General features: G+C 41.5%; 1 protein-coding gene across 5 annotated transcripts in view; it reads right to left on the reverse strand.

Annotated features, from left to right (window-relative positions):
- Nucleotides 1–18,873, reverse strand: part of MAPKBP1 (mitogen-activated protein kinase binding protein 1) — a 149,396-nt gene that overhangs the window by 61,655 nt on the left and 68,868 nt on the right. For all 5 annotated transcript variants that reach the window (XM_078391337.1, XM_078391343.1, XM_078391338.1 and 2 more), the window contains exon 4: nt 593–655. In XM_078391337.1, coding sequence (XP_078247463.1) covers nt 593–655 — 63 coding nt within the window. The remainder of the gene's footprint in view (nt 1–592; nt 656–18,873) is intronic.

Below are 18,873 nucleotides of genomic sequence, written 5' to 3' on the forward strand. Positions count from 1 at the left end.
AAATACAAACTTATCAGTATTTCAGAATTAGCACTAGAGATGGACATGAATCACTGGTTCATTTACTGGCTCCGCAGGTGCTCTCCAGTTCAACACCCAACTCCACTGGCAGGCGCCCACTCAGAGGCAACATCCCAGGTTCCCCGCCCCACCTCCTCCGGGCACTGCCTCTGACTGGGTGCCCACAGGAAGGGACAGGGTGCCAAACTGTGGAACAGCTATGGGGCTGGTAAACATGCCCATCTCTAATTAGCACTGGTATTTCTATATAGTTAACTCTTCAAAAAAATAAATAAATCAACCCCGGAGGTCCATCTCCTTCACTGAGGAACTTAATATAGTAGTTGAATTAACTGATTTATTTAATTACTTATTTGCATAAAGAACTGAAATATCAAAGTTTTAAATTCAGGATTTTCACTGTATGCTCAGATATTAACTGCAGATTATAAGAAAGAAGTGCAATGGTTTTCATAAAATCTTTCTTAATGAGGAAGAATTCACTAACTGCTGAAGTTATCAGAAGACTGTACATTTTCTATACCTATAAAGTAGTGCAAGCCAGCACTTGAGAGTTCTGGGTTTTACTCACCTGGAACTATTGAGAATATGGTGTTGCTTATTTTTCCTGGGATTGAACAGCACGACGACACACCTACAGAACAAGAATTTTATAAATTGAGAAAACACACATAACAATAGTTTGAAGGATTACGATACGTGTTCAGGTAAAAGAACATGGTATAGTTCTCCTGGTCATTAACCATTTAAGGCTGTTGGCATACCTGGCAGGTATCATATAACTTCTCTCTACATAGATTAGCAGCACAGAACTGTCTGAGCAGTAACCCTTCATTCTGATGTGCTGCTTTTGCATATTTAGGGAAGTTTTTCTGAGTTTCTATCACATTAATAATTACACATTTATCTCCTTTTGCATTCTAAAAAGCAACACAATTCTTCAGTACCGTCTGAGCTAAATGAGCAGATCTGTTCTAATTCTGCTCCATTTCCTCCCTAATATAAAGGAACATTATTTAACTGCAAATTAAGTTTTTGCTCTTTTCACCAAAGCAGGAAGGTAAGGACAAAGGGAGTAGCAAGAAGAAAGAGTTCTATCAGAAAAGAAAGCTATGCTTCTATCAAACTTAGAACTGTTCCACTAAGCTAGCATTGCCAAGCTTATTGAACTGCACTTCCACTCTCTGTCACATTTTTATCTCCAAGGCAACTTATTGAGACTATCTGTGGCAATGCTACATGGTCACTACCATACCACACAAGACGTCCACTGTCTTATCCAGTCTGTTTACACAAGACTGCTTATATAGACTACACAGTTGCAAACATTTCCACCCAGAGTTTAAACTGGCACATATAGAAAGCATCAAACTCTCTGCTGGAATGTGTGATGGTAGCTCACATAATCATGAAAAGCAGTATTCTAAAAGAAATGTTCTTCCATGTTCTTCTGATAACATAAAAACAACTACTGGATCATTACATTTTAAAGAAAAAAGCAGATGTGGGATCTCAAAGTGAAAGGCATGTTGCTGGTGCTAAGTTACCACAGAGCACCTGAGAATGTAGCAAGTGATTCAATAAATGATTCCACAACATACCAAAGGGAAATAGACCATCACTAGTAGCACAGCAATGCTTAGAAGTTCTTAAGGATGAAGAGACCTCAGCATTCCCTGTCAAGGAGTATTGTACATTAGCCATCAGGAATACATACAGGATTACACAGAAAGGAAAGCAGGCACAAACAATTTTCAACTGAGGTGAGTTATGCTTCCATTCAGTTTTAATCCTTAACGAGTAGCTGCATCTTCCACATAGAAGAATCCATATTGGAAAAGTGCAGGAGATTGCACACACACGTATAAGTCAGCCGGGTCATCTGTTCCCCCATCCTTTACCTGCATGGTTATCTGTTCAAGCGTTTGTTATTGTTTTTCTATGTTTATATAGATTTTTTTTGCACATAAAGAATATGGTCCAATAAAGGTAGGTGTTGAGATCATATATTTCTTCTGCACATACTCTATTACAGTGGTTCTTAACCTTGGGTTACTGAGGTGTTTTTGAACTGCAACTCCCAGAAACCCCAGCCAGCACAGCTAGTGGTGAAGGCTTCTGGGAGTTGCAGTCCAAAAACACCTGAGTAACCCAAGGTTAAGAACCACTGCTCTATTATACTGAAGAATCTGAGTGAAAAGGCTTCTAACCTTTGCAGTAGCATGCCTCCACCTCTACAAAAGACAGGATTGCCCACAGGACAGGAATGGTAGAGAGAATAAGAGCAAATAGCATCTTGCCATCAAAGTCTCCAAAATTATCTATACTTACAACAGTTCTGGGAAACCTGAAAACAAATAAAGGTTGAATTTTTCCATTAAAGCTAAATTTAGGAGTGGAATTGCAAGGAACTAGAAGTCAGAATTACTGTTACTTGGTATCTGACTCATTCAAAAGAGCAGCTTTGTATCACTTTAGCCACACACACAATAGCACAATTTGGTTTCTCTTTCTTCTCTTGTCACTTTCCCTCAAACATGTGAAGAGCTAATCCTTGTCCATGTTTTACCTCCCCTTCCCCTTATACGTGCTTTGATTCACGCCATCACATCTTAGTCTGAGTATTCCTTAACTAGGACTTCCTTCTAAGCCTTGCTTCTTCAAAGTTCCCTCTCAAAAAGGCTAACAAGAAAACAGATTAGCATGACAGCCTTCATTCATCTCCCAGACTCCACTGGACCTTTCTAGTAGCTAGGCTCCCAAGTATGGGAGGCAGACAATATTGCATGTTTCCCATAGCATTTTATGCTGTTGCAAACATTTTATATACGGAATTTGTCAACAATCATCAAAACTACAGACCTAGAGAAAGAGAGAGACTTACAAAGAAAAAAAATCAGTAATCAATATCTGGTAATCAGAAACTGGACTGGGCTCCCTTTGTCCAGCTCCCTTTTATCCAACGCCCTCAACTTAAAAACACAGCTCCAAAAGATTTACATGTCACTGGTGGACTTCTTCCAAACAGTTGTTGTTTTTTAGTTTCCAGAAGACCCAGATTCAGATCCTCACTCATAAAGTTCACAGGCCAAGTTAACAACTAGCTTGCCTAACCATAAAATAATTCATCCTTGTTGCCTTCTTTTGGCACTGTACATGCCAAAACCTTGTATCTGGCCCAACAGCTGATAGGCAAGGAGAATGTTAACCATGTAAAACTGCTCATCACTACTGCTGCAGAAAAGTAACATTGGCCCTGTGTTGCTGTCTTCCAATAATACAAGGCAGGAAATAAAATATGTATGTTTAAACATCCACATGCAGATAAATCTGTCTGGTCCAAGCCCCCAGACATTCATATCAAGGTGTTTAAGGACGTCCATGCATTTCTTCCAATTTATTTTGTATGTCTCCCATAGAAAACACCAGTCTTAAAATGTAGCAGTAGCCTTCTTTTTCCTAAATGACAATGTCAACAAAAGGTCCCTAGTCTTCATCACCCACAGTCATTTTCTTTGAGAAATAAGGTTCTCTCTAAGGTGTGCACCTGCATACGCACACACAATTCTGCCCCCCTCTGCGCAGGGCTCCTCCTTCACGCACCCACAGCCATCATTTTCAACCCCGTTAGTTCTGGTCATGACAGAGCCCTGTGTGGGGAGGTGGGGGTCACACATGCGCAGGGGCAAAGTCGCACATGTGACGGGCAGAGCCCCACCCAGTGAGTCTAAAAATTAGAATGAACGTTGGTGACAAATCTGGGAGGGGGGGGAGGAGAAAACAAAACACAGATCCTTGCTAGAAGGTATCTGATGAGAAGGCTTTGGGCTTTTATTCTGCTAAAAATGCAGGTCTGAAATAGATACAGTAGTGTCTTCTCTGTGGCCTCAGTGCTGAGTATAGAGAGTCAGGATAATTGTGGAGGGTATAAGTAACACTAGACAAATTTGGAAGTAACAGTTGGCAAACTTGGCAAAAGTCTGCATTGTTATGGTTTCTGACTGTAAAATACTATAGAATCCCAGAGCCTTCCTTATTTTTTAGCATGTGATTCCCGTAGGGATCTTCTCATATCAATACTATTGTCTCTTCCACCAGAACCTATCTATCAAAGACATAGTTTTAAAATAGCACAGCCATTTGCTCTGTGCACCAAAAGCAAAAGATTATACTTAGCAAGCATAAACAAAATTGGATGACCCTGAGGAAAAGGCACAATTATTTTGTAATTGCATTAATTCCTTAGATCATGAGAACACATAAACCCATTAATCCGGAGGGGAGGGTGGAGATCTCACAGATAAAGCACCTACTGATGAAAACATGTTTTCGTAAGAAAGACTGATAGTACATATTTTTTAAAACCATCTTACTGTACCATTCTCCCAAGAACACGTGAGCCTCTGAAAAAGAAACACAGAAGCAAATTTTACGATAATGAAATGTTGGAATCTGAAGGAACGGTATCTAGAAATCTAAAGGCAATATAATGCACTCACCACAGGCTTAGAGATGCCCCCTTTCAATTGCTGATACCAGAATAACATAAAACAGAGGAATACTGTATATCGTTCATTTCAAACCTATCATGTATCCTAAAGATTTAAAGCTAGCAACCATACTGAAACCAATTATCAAATCCCTTAAAATCACTACAGGAACCACCACCAGAGGAAATGTGCTCATCTATCACCAAAGGTTTTCCTCACAAAAGAGACTTCCTGCTAAAACTTTCGCAAAGTTTGGAGCACTCTGCTGCTGTCGAGGACTGCTGAGTTTCATCAGATCTCTGGAGAAAAATTCTAAAAGCAGGACGAAGAGCATCCTTAAAGACCGAATCTCCAAAAAACCTTGTTCAAAGATATGGCAGAGAGAATACAATGGAAGCTACTTCTGACAGGCAGTCGGAGCCCACCATCTCCCTACTTTCACTTGTATGTACAGTATCTTAGAAGGGTACTGAAGAAGTCAAAGTTCATGTAATTTAAGCAAGGAGCAAAAATAAGACGTACAAAGGAGACCACTGAGGCTGGTCTCCATTTTGAATGGTAGGGCTAAGATGGCCAAAGCAAGAGAAACTGAAGTCAACCGACGGTGGTGCCATCTAATTCTGATTCTGTTCCCATCCTTCTTCCTTACAGTAACACTAAGTTACAGTGCTTTAATATTCAACATTTAAATGAACTGAGAATGTTATTTTATGTTGCTTCAGTAGCCCTCCATGAGATCCTACTGGATTTTCTGCTAGAGGAGAAAGTGTGGGCTCCTACCCTTTGTAGCCAACAGGGAGACAGGGGCAACAGTACTCTCTGCCACTTTAATATACCAGCTCTCACTGAAAGAGACATGTTATTCTGGCTCAAGATATCATCATGGACCAGAAATAGAGTGTTTTGACCAAATCACTCACAAATGATCTCCAGCTGCCTCAAAACATGTAATCAAGAATGAAAAGAAAATGTAGCCTGTTAAAAACTGGTCCAACCGGGAAAATAGAAACTGCAAAAAAGTTCAAAATGTTAAAAGCATTCATAGATGCAAAATACTGAAAGTATCCACAGCACTTCTCCCTTCCTCCAAACCAGCTTTTTTCAGCCTGAAAATATTCATGAATTAATCCCTAATTTTCTTAACACAAAATCACCATCTTCCTGTGAACACACAGTTTAGTACCTCCTTCTTCCAGTTCCAAATGAGAATGGAAAGAATTGTTTTTACATTCTTTGTACTTGTTGATTAATCACCTCCTTGAAGTATTTTAAAGCCCTGCAAATTTCTTCACCTTCATCTGCAAATGAGACAAACTGTGATTCCCCACCATAAGATCTCAGTAATTTGTGCTAAATGTCTCTATACAGTAGTCTTCTCCCTTTGAGAAGCAAAGCACACAGTGAAAAAGAAACCACAGAAGAAGCAGTTGATTGTAAGAAAAATGCCAACAAGGAAACTATTGCTTCAAATTCTTTTACACACACACACACACACACACACACACACACACACACACACACACACACACACACACACACACACACACACACACACACACACACACACAAAAAATCATCCTAATTTGGGCCATTTCATCCAAGTCATAAATTGCAAAATTCTGCACAAAAGCTGTGGTGCAGTACAAAGAAACACGCAGTTTTGTCCAAAAATTGGTGATTTCGGTGCAAAACGTGGTTTTTGTTATGGGAAAACTCTGTTGAACTCCAGAAAACCTCCCCAGTGAGGGGAAGAAAGTTGTAATTCCTTATCTTTGCCTCTGAGCACCAGAAAAGCAAGGATTTACACTCTTAGCACCAAGCAACCACAGCATTTTCTATTCTCACAAACAATAAGGGAAGTGCTCGTCAATTTAAATAGCAACTGAACCAAGAACTGCTTAAAATAGGACTCAAGCATGAGCTTATCACAAGAATGCACTGCAGTAACCAGTAAGACAAGCAATATAAGATTTAACTCTCCAAGTTCTCCTTCAGTTTATTAAGCCACATGAGAAACTGTGTAAACCAAGGGAACTATCCGTAATACAGAGGGTGTATGTTGTCCCTTTATTTGCACTTTTTAGTCTACAACCACATCTGTTCAAACAGGGAAAGAAATTATGTGCTGAAGAGGAAATGAAGCAACCCCCACTCTCAGATCATTGATCATTATTACATCATTTGCTTCTCTTCATTCCTTGAAAGACTGAAGTCTTAACATTCAAACAGCCACTGGACCAAAACTGAAAACATAAACAGAGAATATAGAATTGTGCAGTGAACTGATGATGCCACAGCATCTCTGACAGACCGAACTGTACAAAGTACCTCAGGAATGGTACTGAGATGGGCTCCAAATGCCCATGCGCCTCTCTGGCAGCAAAGGACATTTGGGGGGGGGTGTTGGGTTTGTCTCAACAAAGGCTTATGGCTTGACTTCATGTACATTCAGTTAAAGATTCTTTAATTCTTCTTTCTGTCTTTTATCAATTTTATGCCACTTTGTATTATCTTATTTACACAGATTTAAAGAATTATTTTTATGCAGACATTCTACATATAAAGGAGAAGATCAACGTCTGTACTGTACTTTATTTCCCAACATGAAATCCACAACCAAAAGCCACACTTTAAAGTATAATAAATTTAACTTGCCATATGCCTTTGTGGATTGGGGCCCACGTAAATCTCCCCATCCCCAATGGGGAATCTGTGTGATTCAGAAGTGCCCCCTCTGGCTGGCTTTTTTAAAAAAATTGTTTTTCAGCTGAAGCCTGAGATGTTTCTAGCAGGCAGGAGTTCTGCTCATTCACATGGAATTCATGGTTTGCCCCAAATCAAGCAAGATTTTCCCCCCTTGCTTGACCTTATATAAACTCTAAACTTGGCTTTGGAACAGATCACATTGCTCCATCTGACAGGGCACAACTGCTCCCAAGGATGCTGAGTTGCTCCCAAGTCAAGGAGAGAAAAGCACAGGCCATTACCTGCACAGGCAGGATAATTGCAACATGCCTAAGAAACTCCACTCACCCCTCCTTTTGCAAGCACCTAGAAACGCTTAAACATAACAAAGAATCAGGTGTTCCAGCATGCAAAAAGAGAAAGCACAAATATTGCAACTGTTGCTTGTCATGAAAGCAAAGGAAAAGCCATGTATGGATACATTTATTTTACCAAACTAAAGTAACAGTAACAGTACTGAAGCTGAGGCTTCAGTACTTTGGCCATCTCATGAGAAGAGAAGACTCTCTGGAAAAGACCCTGATGTTGGGAAAGTGTGAAGGCAAGAGGAGAAGGGGACGACCGAGGATGAGATGGTTGGACAGTGTCCGCGAAGCTCCCAACATGAATTTGACCCAACCCCGGGACGCAGTGGGAGACAGGAGGGCCTGGCGTGCTCTGGTCCATGGGGTCACGAAGAGTTGGACACAACTTGACAACTAAACAACAACAAAGTAACAGTCCTTCATAGTCTGTAAGTGCCCAGAAATGTTTGTCATCGTTTAGTCGTTAAGTCGTGTCCAACTCTTCGTGACCCCATGGACCAGAGCGCACCAGGCCCTCCTATCTTCCACTGCCTCCCGGAATCGTGTCAAATTCATTCTGGTAGCTTCGATGACACTGTCCAACCAGAAATGTTAGCATTACACAAATAAACCATTTCCATCCATGAAATATACCATTTCCATTCTGGTGCCAAGGTACTGTACTTGAATATTTAAAAGTTGCTTATGTGTTCATACACATTTGGTGACTTAACAGGTGACATTTAAAGATGCTATATATATTTGTTAAGCAAAGTTTCAACTGCAAACATTTTACCTTACCTCTCCTTCCTCTGTCGTCTGTCAGGTGCACAGACCATATACTATATGGCAGAATGGTGCAAAGGGGCAAATGATTCATCCCGGGCAGGGTTCTCCAAACTTTTTACAGTGAGGGCCACACCAAATATTTTCAGTTTTTGAGGGCCGAAGAAACCTCTGTGTGTGTTTGTGTGTGTGCGTATTTGTGTGTATGCATGCACCTGCCCCCTGCATGTGTGCCCCCCACTCCCCTGCACGCATGCATGCATGCATGCATGCACGCACGCACTCACACACACACACACACACACACACACACACACACACCTGCATGTACCAGCCCACCCAGACTGCTGCTGCTTCCCTCTTCTCCCTCTCCCCCTTGCCCCTGTTGCACTTCCACAGATTCATCAGTAGGAGGAGCACACAAGTCTTGATTCATTGAACTCTGGTAAGAAGGCAAACTCAAGGAGGGGAGCTGAGCATATGCTGAGGTGGACTAGCCTAATGAACCAGCTGTCACTGATGTATACCTTCGCCTAAGTATACCTCAACCTAAAAATCCAGTTGCTAGCCAAAACAAAGATAGACCCATTTAATCATTTGCTGAGTGATAAGCCAAACAAACACATGTAAATATCCCAGTGAATCATTGGGACTAGCAATTGGATTTAGGACCTACCTATAACAGTGTTTTCTTGATACAAGAAGATGTGCATTGCTCTAATGCTTTGATGTGTTGCTTCACTGCTTCCCTTGTATTATCCCTACCTGGTACTAAAACGTCAATTTCACAAATAAGACTGAACTATATCGGCTACCAATTCAAACAGTGGCAACCAACAACATTCCAACACTGACAACACCTCAAACACTGACAACACGTCAAACTGTGCACAAGGAAACAATCTTAATGATAAAGTACTTATATTTCTTGGCTTTTGATTCTTGCCAAATTGTATTCAAATGATAGGGTATTATAAGGGTACAGTCACCAAGTCCCAAATACACTTTCAACCAATAATGACCCTCTCGTAATGGGTATTTAATCAACTGAGAGCCAGTGTAATGTAGCAGATGGAGTGTCAGATGAGGACTCCAGATACCGAGGTCAATTCATTGTTTAGCCATGCACAGAAAGGCCTGGCCAGTTATAGCAGAGAGTACTGAGCTATGTGAAGACAGAGTACCTCCATTTTTTTTCCATACAGTTTTGGACAAAATCGGTTTAAGGATACCTAGTCCTCAGTGCCAGATCTTATGGTTCAATCTTCATTATTTTAGTTCTGACTCCAACAGTCTGCCATAGTCAGACCAGAGCAGGTTTCATGTCCTGGAAATTTTATCAAATTTTCTTTTTAAAAAAACCCAACAACACTGACAGCCAATTCCTATCTCAGATTGCAATATCTAAAACGCAAGCTGTAAAGCTGTAAATGTAAAGCAGTATTAAGACAATCTCAAAGTGAGTGTTTCAAATTAGAAGTTTGAAATTGCATTTAGTAAATGCCCTGGAATAATTACATTAGGATCCGATTTCTGGCAATTTATATCAAACAGAAGTTTCATTTCAAATCTAAGCAGACACAGAAGATCGGATTTCAACAGGATGATCTGCTCATGACAGCTTTCCTACAAAGCTCTGCTCACTGGATAAGATCATTACACACCAAGTTACACCAGGGAAGAAAAAGGTAGTTTATTTTACACAGATTTCTCCTTCATGCCATTATTTGCATGCACCCTTTCTGTATATTCTCGAAGGCTTTCACCGCCGGGATCTGATGGTTGTTGTGGGTTTTTCTGGTTCTTTGGCCGTGTTCTGAAGGTTGTTCTTCCTGACGTTTCACCAGTCTCTGTGGCCGGCATCTTCAGAGGACTGGAGTAGGAACTCTGTCCATGCTCTGTTGCTGTTCGTTGGATAGTTGAGTATTTATAGCTGTGGGAATAGTCTTTGTCTTTTTTCAGGAGATAGGGTGATCAGCATGTTTTTTGTTGTGATAAGGGGGGGAGATTATCTGTTACTGTGATTGATGGGTGTCGTTAGCTGGTCTTTTTTGTGCAATGATCCCTGGTCCTTGTGGCTGGGTAGAGTTCATTGACCTTTTCGATTCGATTCGATGGCAACCTTCAGTCTCGAAAGACTATGGTATCGTGCTCTGTATCAAGGACTTGGAACAGCGTCTAGTGTGACTGAGAAGGCCAATTCGAGAGTGACAATCCCTTCCACATTGAAGACAAATCCAAACTGTCCCCTGTCCAGCTCCCTGATTTTGCTGCTTTTGTAGCTGCCTCTTTGCTTCGGCCTCCCGTACAAGGCTGTATTTTTCAATATTGGAACCACGAAATGCAGCATTCACACCAGAATCAAAGAACATGAGAGACACTGCAGACCAAAACAACTGGAAAAATTGTCAGCATGCCCTAAAACAAGCTGGACATGAATGTCTATTTCAAAATACTGAAGTACTGGACAACACCAGCAATCATTATGTTAGACTGCATAGGGAAGCCATTCCAATCCATAAACATCAGCAGAACTTCAACAAAAAGGAAGAAGGCCTAAAACTAAACATGGCCTGGCTCCCAATATTGAAAAATACAGCTTGTAAAAGGTCACTGAACTCTACCCAGCCACAAAGACCAGGGATCATGGCACAAAAAAGACCAGCTAAAGACACCCATCAATCACAGTAACAGATAATCTCTCCCCTCTTATCACAACAAAAAACACGCTGATCACCCTATCTCCTGAAAAAAGACAAAGACTATTCCCACAGCTATAAATACTCACCTATCCAACAAACAGCAACAGAGCATGGACAGAGTTCCTACTCCAGTCCTCTGAAGATGCCGGCCACAGAGACTGGTGAAATGTCAGGAAGAGCAACCTTCAGGACACGGCCAAAGAGCCTGAAAAACCCACAACAACCCTTTCTGTACTTAAATGAAACAAATACAGAAGGTAGTCTGCTGCAGATCACTGTCAATAGCTCCATTTTATTTGGGAGATGTTGGTGGTTACTGTTCCTCTTTGTGGAGCCCAGCTCAGAACACTGGCAGACTGTGTTGCTTTCCTTTGGCACAGGGTAAACCAAAAGCCAGCTGCAGAAAAAAGTTATTCCAATCACTACATCCCTGTGATGAATGAATGAGCTGTTAATGCCACATTCTGCACAAGATGAACCCCGCCCAAGGCTCTGCTTGGACACCCTCCACTTAGAAGGCAGACGGAAAACAAAGTATGCATTGAACAAGAGGTCAAATGCACAATATTTTTGGTTTTTAAAAAAGCAAACTCCCTCTCTGCACCAAAGTTTTTCAGCCCTATCCAGCTTGGTCAGGTATAATGGCAGCAGCGGTCCCTTGACTTTGCCAGCTGATCCAGATCAACTACAATTACATTTTGTTAACACTAGACACCACTGAGAGGATTGGCTTTCAGAAGAAAAATGTCCTTATAGAAAGATAATAATGAGGATGAAGTTCTAGCCCATTGATACAGGATCAGATCTGGAGTTAATCATCATGCAACACTGAAGTGATCTTTGTTTCTGGAGCAGGATTACCACTTGTACTCAGAAGAAGCATCTGTGATCACTTTAGAAAAGTGCCAAAGATATTTCCAATTTCTGTTAGTCTTTTCTTTCCCAACCTGACAATTTCCAGAAACGTTATATAAGTATAAACTCACATCATTCCCAGTCAGCACTACATGTGTGTAGAGTTACTTTAGTTTGCTACCTGCCTTATCAGAGGATGAAAAGAAAATTCTGCCTAGAACTCTAAAAAATTTGGGAGATGTCAAGCATATGAGACATCACAATTATTAGCTGGTGAGCCACATCCTGTCTTCCAGCTCAGAAGCTGTGCCAACTTTCAGATTGTCTCAACTTACAAGAATGATGTGAACAGCTATTAATTTTTGTGGTCTTTTAAAACTGAAATGCTTATCAAAGTATAAGCAGATCTAGCTGCTTTATAATGTACATTTGTGCTTATGTGGATATTCACATGATAAAGGATATGCTATTTCTCAAATGCCAGAGAAGCTTGACTATGATCCATGACTGAAGCCAGGACCAAAAAAAGTGGATAAGAACAAGCAACGTGTCCGCAGTTCAATGCTATTTATTAAGAACCATGTGTACTGTTCATCCAGCACATGCAGCAAACAGCTCAGAATGATGCACTTTTGTGAAACCAAATCTTATTTGAGCTGATGAAATACAGACTCTTTTGCATAGGTGCAGTGTAGCAACCACATTAAGAAAAACAAACATTCCACTTATGCCAGACTACAAGATCTATTATCTAGACTGACTGGGACATTCTGGACTTACAGCCCAACACAGCTGGAGAGAAACAAATCGAGAAAGGAGGATCCAGATCAGAGCTCAAAGAAGTTACCTTTTTTGCACAAGAAATTGCAGAATCCCCAAGCTCTGAGATTCTGGAAGCTGGAGTCCAAAACAATTTTTTTCTAAGCTCCTGACTTGGTAAACAGTTTTAGGGATTTAAATCCTCACTTGTTTCATTCTTGGACATAAAGATGAGGAATCACAGATTATTCCCCCCAGGAGAAGACTGAGGCATTTTGTGGAGCTCTCCACAAGAGAAGAATTGTGGGTGTTCGAATTAGGCACATTTGCATGAATAATGTTTTAAGGCAAAATGTCAGTGGTTGCTGCTTGATTACATTGCTCAGCAAAAGGTGTATTTATTACTTTCTTATAAGCAATCAGACAGCTTTCCATTTGCTGTATGTGTGGACTTTGCTACTTAAAGAGAAAGAACTAATTTTGCATAGCTAGTGCAAATTAGAGACTTCAATGAGAAAAAAAAATAGTATCACCTTATCCTGCTCTCATCTGGAGGAGAAGAACTGTTACAGAGCTTACAAATTCCTCACTGAGATATCTTGTAAAGTTGAGACAACTTATATCGTGGAAAGCAATGAATCTGACAAATATTCTTCACATCTCTAGACTGCCCCAAGAGAATCAGCATAAATGGGTAGAAATACTGGCTTATTAGGAGACCCCCTTGTAGGCACCAATAGGATCATCTTACAGCAGGGCAACTAATTTTATTACTGTAGGGAGCATTTCAGAAGTGGTGCTTTTCCATATCTGACCAGGTGAAAGCACAGGAGCAATAACAAGAAATTGGAGGGGGGGGTGCGGGCGGGGAGAGAAGGAAGTACATTGTACTGTTCGGTCAACTTGGGATAAAAATGGAGCTGTGTTTGCACACCGTGAAACATACCGGAAAAACAACCGAAAATTTGTTACCAGCTTGTTTAGTAACTGAACAGAGTTTATTCATATCTATTTATTAAATGTATACTCTCTGTTTCCAAGAAACATGGCATGGCAGCTTTTGCACCACAACAACTATATCACCTTGACAAGCCTGTGACCTCCAGAGATGCAACTGGATTCTGGTTTATTCTTCCTTCCAGTTGTGCAAGACAGGCACAGAAATAAAAACAGTATGTCAATAAAACAGCAGCAGAAGTAACAAAAAGAATACAGTATTGTGGCATGCCCTGCTTTAAACATTAAGATTTATTATGTTGAAGTAAAAGGAGTATTGCAATGCCCAATTCTAAAAAACTGCCCAATTTGCTGCATGAAACTTCTATAGCACCTTTCTTTATAGCACCTTTTCTATAGCAACGGTTATAGCACCTTTCTTTGGTTTATAGCTATGTACAAATCTTCATTCCTTGAAGTATTAGCAGTAACACTGAGTTCCTGACAAGGCTTTTCATAGAGTAAGGATCCTTATCTAAAAACGTGCTGTGCCCATCTTACAACTTGGCCAAGAGGTCATTTTTCCATTTATCTGATCCTAACGCAATTACGTATGTCCTATGAATGCTGAAAAGAGGGAGACTCTAAAGAGAGAGAATCATGAAAATGGGGGTAGGGGAGAGAACGCTGTTTGCTTATACATGCCTCTGAAAGGAATTTGTGACCAGACCCAGAGCCAAGGGCAGGTGGAAGAAAAAGAAGAAGAGACTCAACTGTTCACCGTCCAGCTTACCCGAAGATTTACTACTCAGTCTACTAAGACTTCATCTGTAAATACGTATGCGCTGAGCAGATTTTCTGGCTCAAGAAAGACTGAGACAGATCTACTCACCCACCCCACCCCCCTTTCCCAACGTTGCCTTAGCTGTGACACAGATGGCTGTCATTTTCCAGCTGACTTGGCTGCTGACTGACCTACTGAGTACAGTACCTCCCAAGCTTAGAAAAAAACAGGCCTTGGAAGTCCATGACTCAGGAGAAAAAGGCTGCCCAAGTTTGGGAGGGTTACGCTCTGTAACACAAACTAAATCATTTTTAGAAAGGAAAATTGGAAGGGGGAAATGGAAGAGATTGCACAGCACTTTGCACTCCGCTCAGTTATTCTGCAGCTCACGCTGTTAACAAGCACTCGTCTGACAGAGGAAAATCTTGTACTCTGAAGTCCAACCGGCAGGCAGCAGCAATTTGTTCTAGAGTAATGCAAGGTGCATGCCCTGATGTAACCCCTTCACTTCAAGGGCTAGTCATTTTGCAGCTCAGCCTAAACATCCAAGCTAGAGTTGACTGTGACTGGCGTAAGTGGGAGGTGGGCATGTGAGTAAGGACTGAAGGATCCCCTTCTGCCAAACACCACTTTCCCATGGGGATGCTAAGTCCTTCCTTCTAACAGAGGTGGTTCCCAGTATCAGAGCTAGACTGCAGAGAGATAATGTTAAGAGCAGGCTTTTTGTGTCTTTCAGCAATGCACTTTAAAATTGATTTTAGATAGGAGTTCATTTAGATCTTGCCCTTCTTCCTCTGAAGAGCTCAAGAAGGTGCACTCTTTGCCTCCCAGTTTATTTATTTATTTATTTATTTGTTTGTTTGTTTGTTTGTTTGTTTGTTTGTTTGTTTGTTTGTTTGTTTGTTTCTATCCCACCCATCTGATCTGGTCAACCACTCTGGGCGGCTTCCAATAAGGTGTATACGATAAAACATAAGAATTTTACAAACAGTCCATAACATATACAATAATAAAACAAATAATAAATGAAAGAAAAAATAAAGAAATCATTAAATATTGACAGGAGGGAAGGCCTGAACATACAATCATGTTTTTAGTTGACTCTTAAAAGTGCCCAGCATAGGGGCCGCATGAATAACCGGAGGAAGGCTATTCCAGAGGCGAGGAGCCACCGCCGAGAAGGCCTGGTTTCGTGTCCTTTCCTTCCGGGCCTCCCTTGGCGTTAGGCTCCTCAGCCTGACCTCCTGGCTCATGTGGGTGATCTGAGTAGCTCTAGGTGGGAGCAGGCATTCCGCCAAGTATCAGGGTCCTAAACCGTTTAGGGCCTTATATGTAAGCATTAACACTTTGAAGTCAATGTGGAAACGGATGGGCAGCCAGTGCAACATGGCCAGAGTAGGAGAGATATGTTATCCTCAAAACAACACTGTGAAGTAGCTCAGAATGGGAGAAAGGGTGGCTAGACCAAGGTCATGCACCTGGGGCTCACAAGGGAGTGAAACCAGGGTATCCCAAATCTTAGTCTCAACACTCTAAGTCAGTGTTTCCCAAATTTTTTTGAGTTGCAACCCCCTTTTATAATAGCCAAATAACCCACAACCCCAGCACCACATCTTTATTTTACAAGACTGCAGCAGGGCTTGTGACTATAGGAGTGAGCAGCAATTCGACAGCAGATAACGCCACCACCAAATATCTACTGCCTGAGGAGAAGGTCCTCTCCACTCTACTTGATTGGGCTTGGATTCTGGCTGCTCCCACTCTGCCCTGGAGCTTTTCCTAGCCTCCCCTCTCGTAGCCCACCTTGGACAAACTTACCAACATCGCCACCAGGCACAACTGGAGGGGGAATCCCCAGAAGGCAGAGGCAGCACTTTAGAAACCATGCTTTTCTCCAGAGGAAGAAAAAAGAGAGAGGAAGGTACATACTATTTTGGACCGCAGAGCTCATCCTGCACCTGCTCCTGGCTCCATTCCAATTGAGAAACCCAGCTCAGTGGTTTTAACCCTTTCTGCAAAGCAACTAATAACCCATTAGCTTCATCACAGGCATGTAAATAGAAACCTCTGTTTTGTTTAACCCTGTAGTGGCTTTCACTGTACCGAGCCATGGGTGAACTCACTCCTCCTCTGTAACTGAGCCCAAGGAAGACATAACAGAAAGGATGTAGTAAAACTGCAGAAAGAGCCATGACTATGACCTCCATGCATGTATTTCTCCAGATGTACATAATGGTTTGAATAATTAAATGAACATATTCTGAGCCCATCAGTTCTTTGAGAGTATTTTCTATGTTACTCCTTTCACTGGCTCACATACAATTTTTCATAAGCTTCAGGCTCACATGCAGTTCTTCTTCTCTCATCATGTCTTCCATCACTCTCTTCTCAGTGCCCTTTATGTTGCTTTTTTGCCATTTGATAGTCCCTTCAGTTCTTGTTCACCAGGCCATCTCCAGCTGAGGGGAACTTGTAGCTCTCCAGAAGATTTAAACATCAACTCCCATGAGCTTCTACCAGCATGACCCACATGGACAGTTTATGTAAATTGCAGTCCAAAGCACCTAGAGCAGTGGTCCCCAACCGTGGGCCTCCAGATGTTCTTGGACTACAACTCCCAGAAGCCTTGACCACCACCTCTGCTGGCTAGGATTTCTGGGAGCTGAAGTCCAAGAACATACGGAGGCCCAAGGTTGAGGACCACTGACCTAGAGGACCCAAATTCCCAGTCTCTGCCTTAAATGTTGCCTCCATTTTTAAGCAAAATTCTACAGTCCCACTATCACCTATTCCTGCTCTAATATCATTCCTCACTCCACTAGTTACCATCCATGATTTTCCTCACTGCCATACATAAATGCACCGATCATCCACATGGAGCCCTTTCACAGAATCATAGAATGGGGGTGTTAATTTTCTTTCTTTCCTCCCTCCCTTCCTTTGGGACTCCAAGAATTCCCCAAGTATTCCTTAGGCAGAATTGCAGGTGCTCCAGCCCATGGACACACAGCTACAGACACCCACAACTCACCTGGAACAGGGCCTATCTTCCAGGCTCTCTCAGGCCTACTTCCTGTACAAAAAGGAAACTCCTCCAGGGCTTCTTGGGAGCCCTTTATGGGAGGTGTAGTCTTCCTGCTCATTAGACTCTAGAAAGAGAACTATATCTCCCACAAAGCCCTAGATCTCCCAGGAAACACTGAGGCAGTTTCCTTTTCATATTAGAGAAAATGAATAGCACATCCTTATGTAAGGATGGAAGGGACTGCAAGGGCTGACAGCCCTCTGCTGTGAACACTACTACAGTATTTGTGTTGTGGAATGAAACAGAACACTGAAGCACACAAGCACAACATTATTCTTCCAGAAACCACCTGCTATTAAGAACTAGGGCAGCTGGGAGAGGTAAAAGAGATACTGTTTGAAACGTTCTAACTTCTTAGCTAATACAGTTGTGAGCACCAGAATACAGAGGAGAAAAGCCATATGGGATATTAGGTCATATGTTAGGAATCACTTAAAGAAAGAAAAAAAAAAACAAATGGGGAAAATGGCAGCCAGTTCCCTTCCACACAGCACAAGACTGTACTAATTGAAACTATAGGCGAGCAACATTTTGTCCTCTTATTACAGGTTATGGAGATGGAACTGTTGCCTTCTGTATGGAGATGCCATTCAGGTGTTATCATCAACTTAATAAAAATGGGTTCAGTGGGATGTAAATGAAAAGAAAAGTTTGTTGCCTGCAAATCTTATCTCTTCGTTAAAAAAATTATGAAAGATGCAAACAAAAAAAAAGTGATTCATAATCAAAACATCTGGCTTGGAATTCAAACAGGAAGATTTCTCCTCTTGCTACACTTGTTTTTGTACTATTCAGCAATAATCTCAGAGGATTTCTGAGTTTGGCTTTACGTTTTGTTCCTAGGATACAGAATCTCAGCAGCGATATCAACAAAACACACACATTCACCACATGTATGCGCGCACACACAGGAGGCAAAGTGGGGGAAGCTGGAAGAGGGTAACCAAAGAATGTTTAATATAAAATATTTTAAAATAAATAAAAGGAGCAAACTCGTCCACCCTTCCTAAACTGACTTGACTGTGACACACGAGATGTCATTTCCATAAAGATGCTTGAAGCCATTCAGAGTTTAGTTTTATATGTAGAAACAAGAGAGCAGGAAGCAGAGAGACTATCCAAGGAGAACTGTGAATTATTTCCCTTGTTTTCTCCAGTAAACTCAGAGAAGGAATAGTGAGCTCATCACACAAAGGTGCAATTCCTCATCATTCTAGTGGATGGGTCCCCAACCTTCGGTCCCCAGATGTTCTTGGACTAAAGCTCGCAAAAGCCTTAACCACTAGCTGCGCTGGCCAGGATTTCTGGGAGGTGTAGTTCAAGAATATCTGGGGACTAATAAATAAAAGAAAAATCCACCCAAAGGGGCACAGAAATAACTAAAAACTCTGTGTTGCCTACAATTCCCTTTCTGATCAGATTTATA

Source organism: Pogona vitticeps, chromosome 1 (genome assembly GCF_051106095.1).
Source record: "Pogona vitticeps strain Pit_001003342236 chromosome 1, PviZW2.1, whole genome shotgun sequence".
Taxonomy (NCBI): Eukaryota; Metazoa; Chordata; class Lepidosauria; order Squamata; family Agamidae; genus Pogona; species Pogona vitticeps.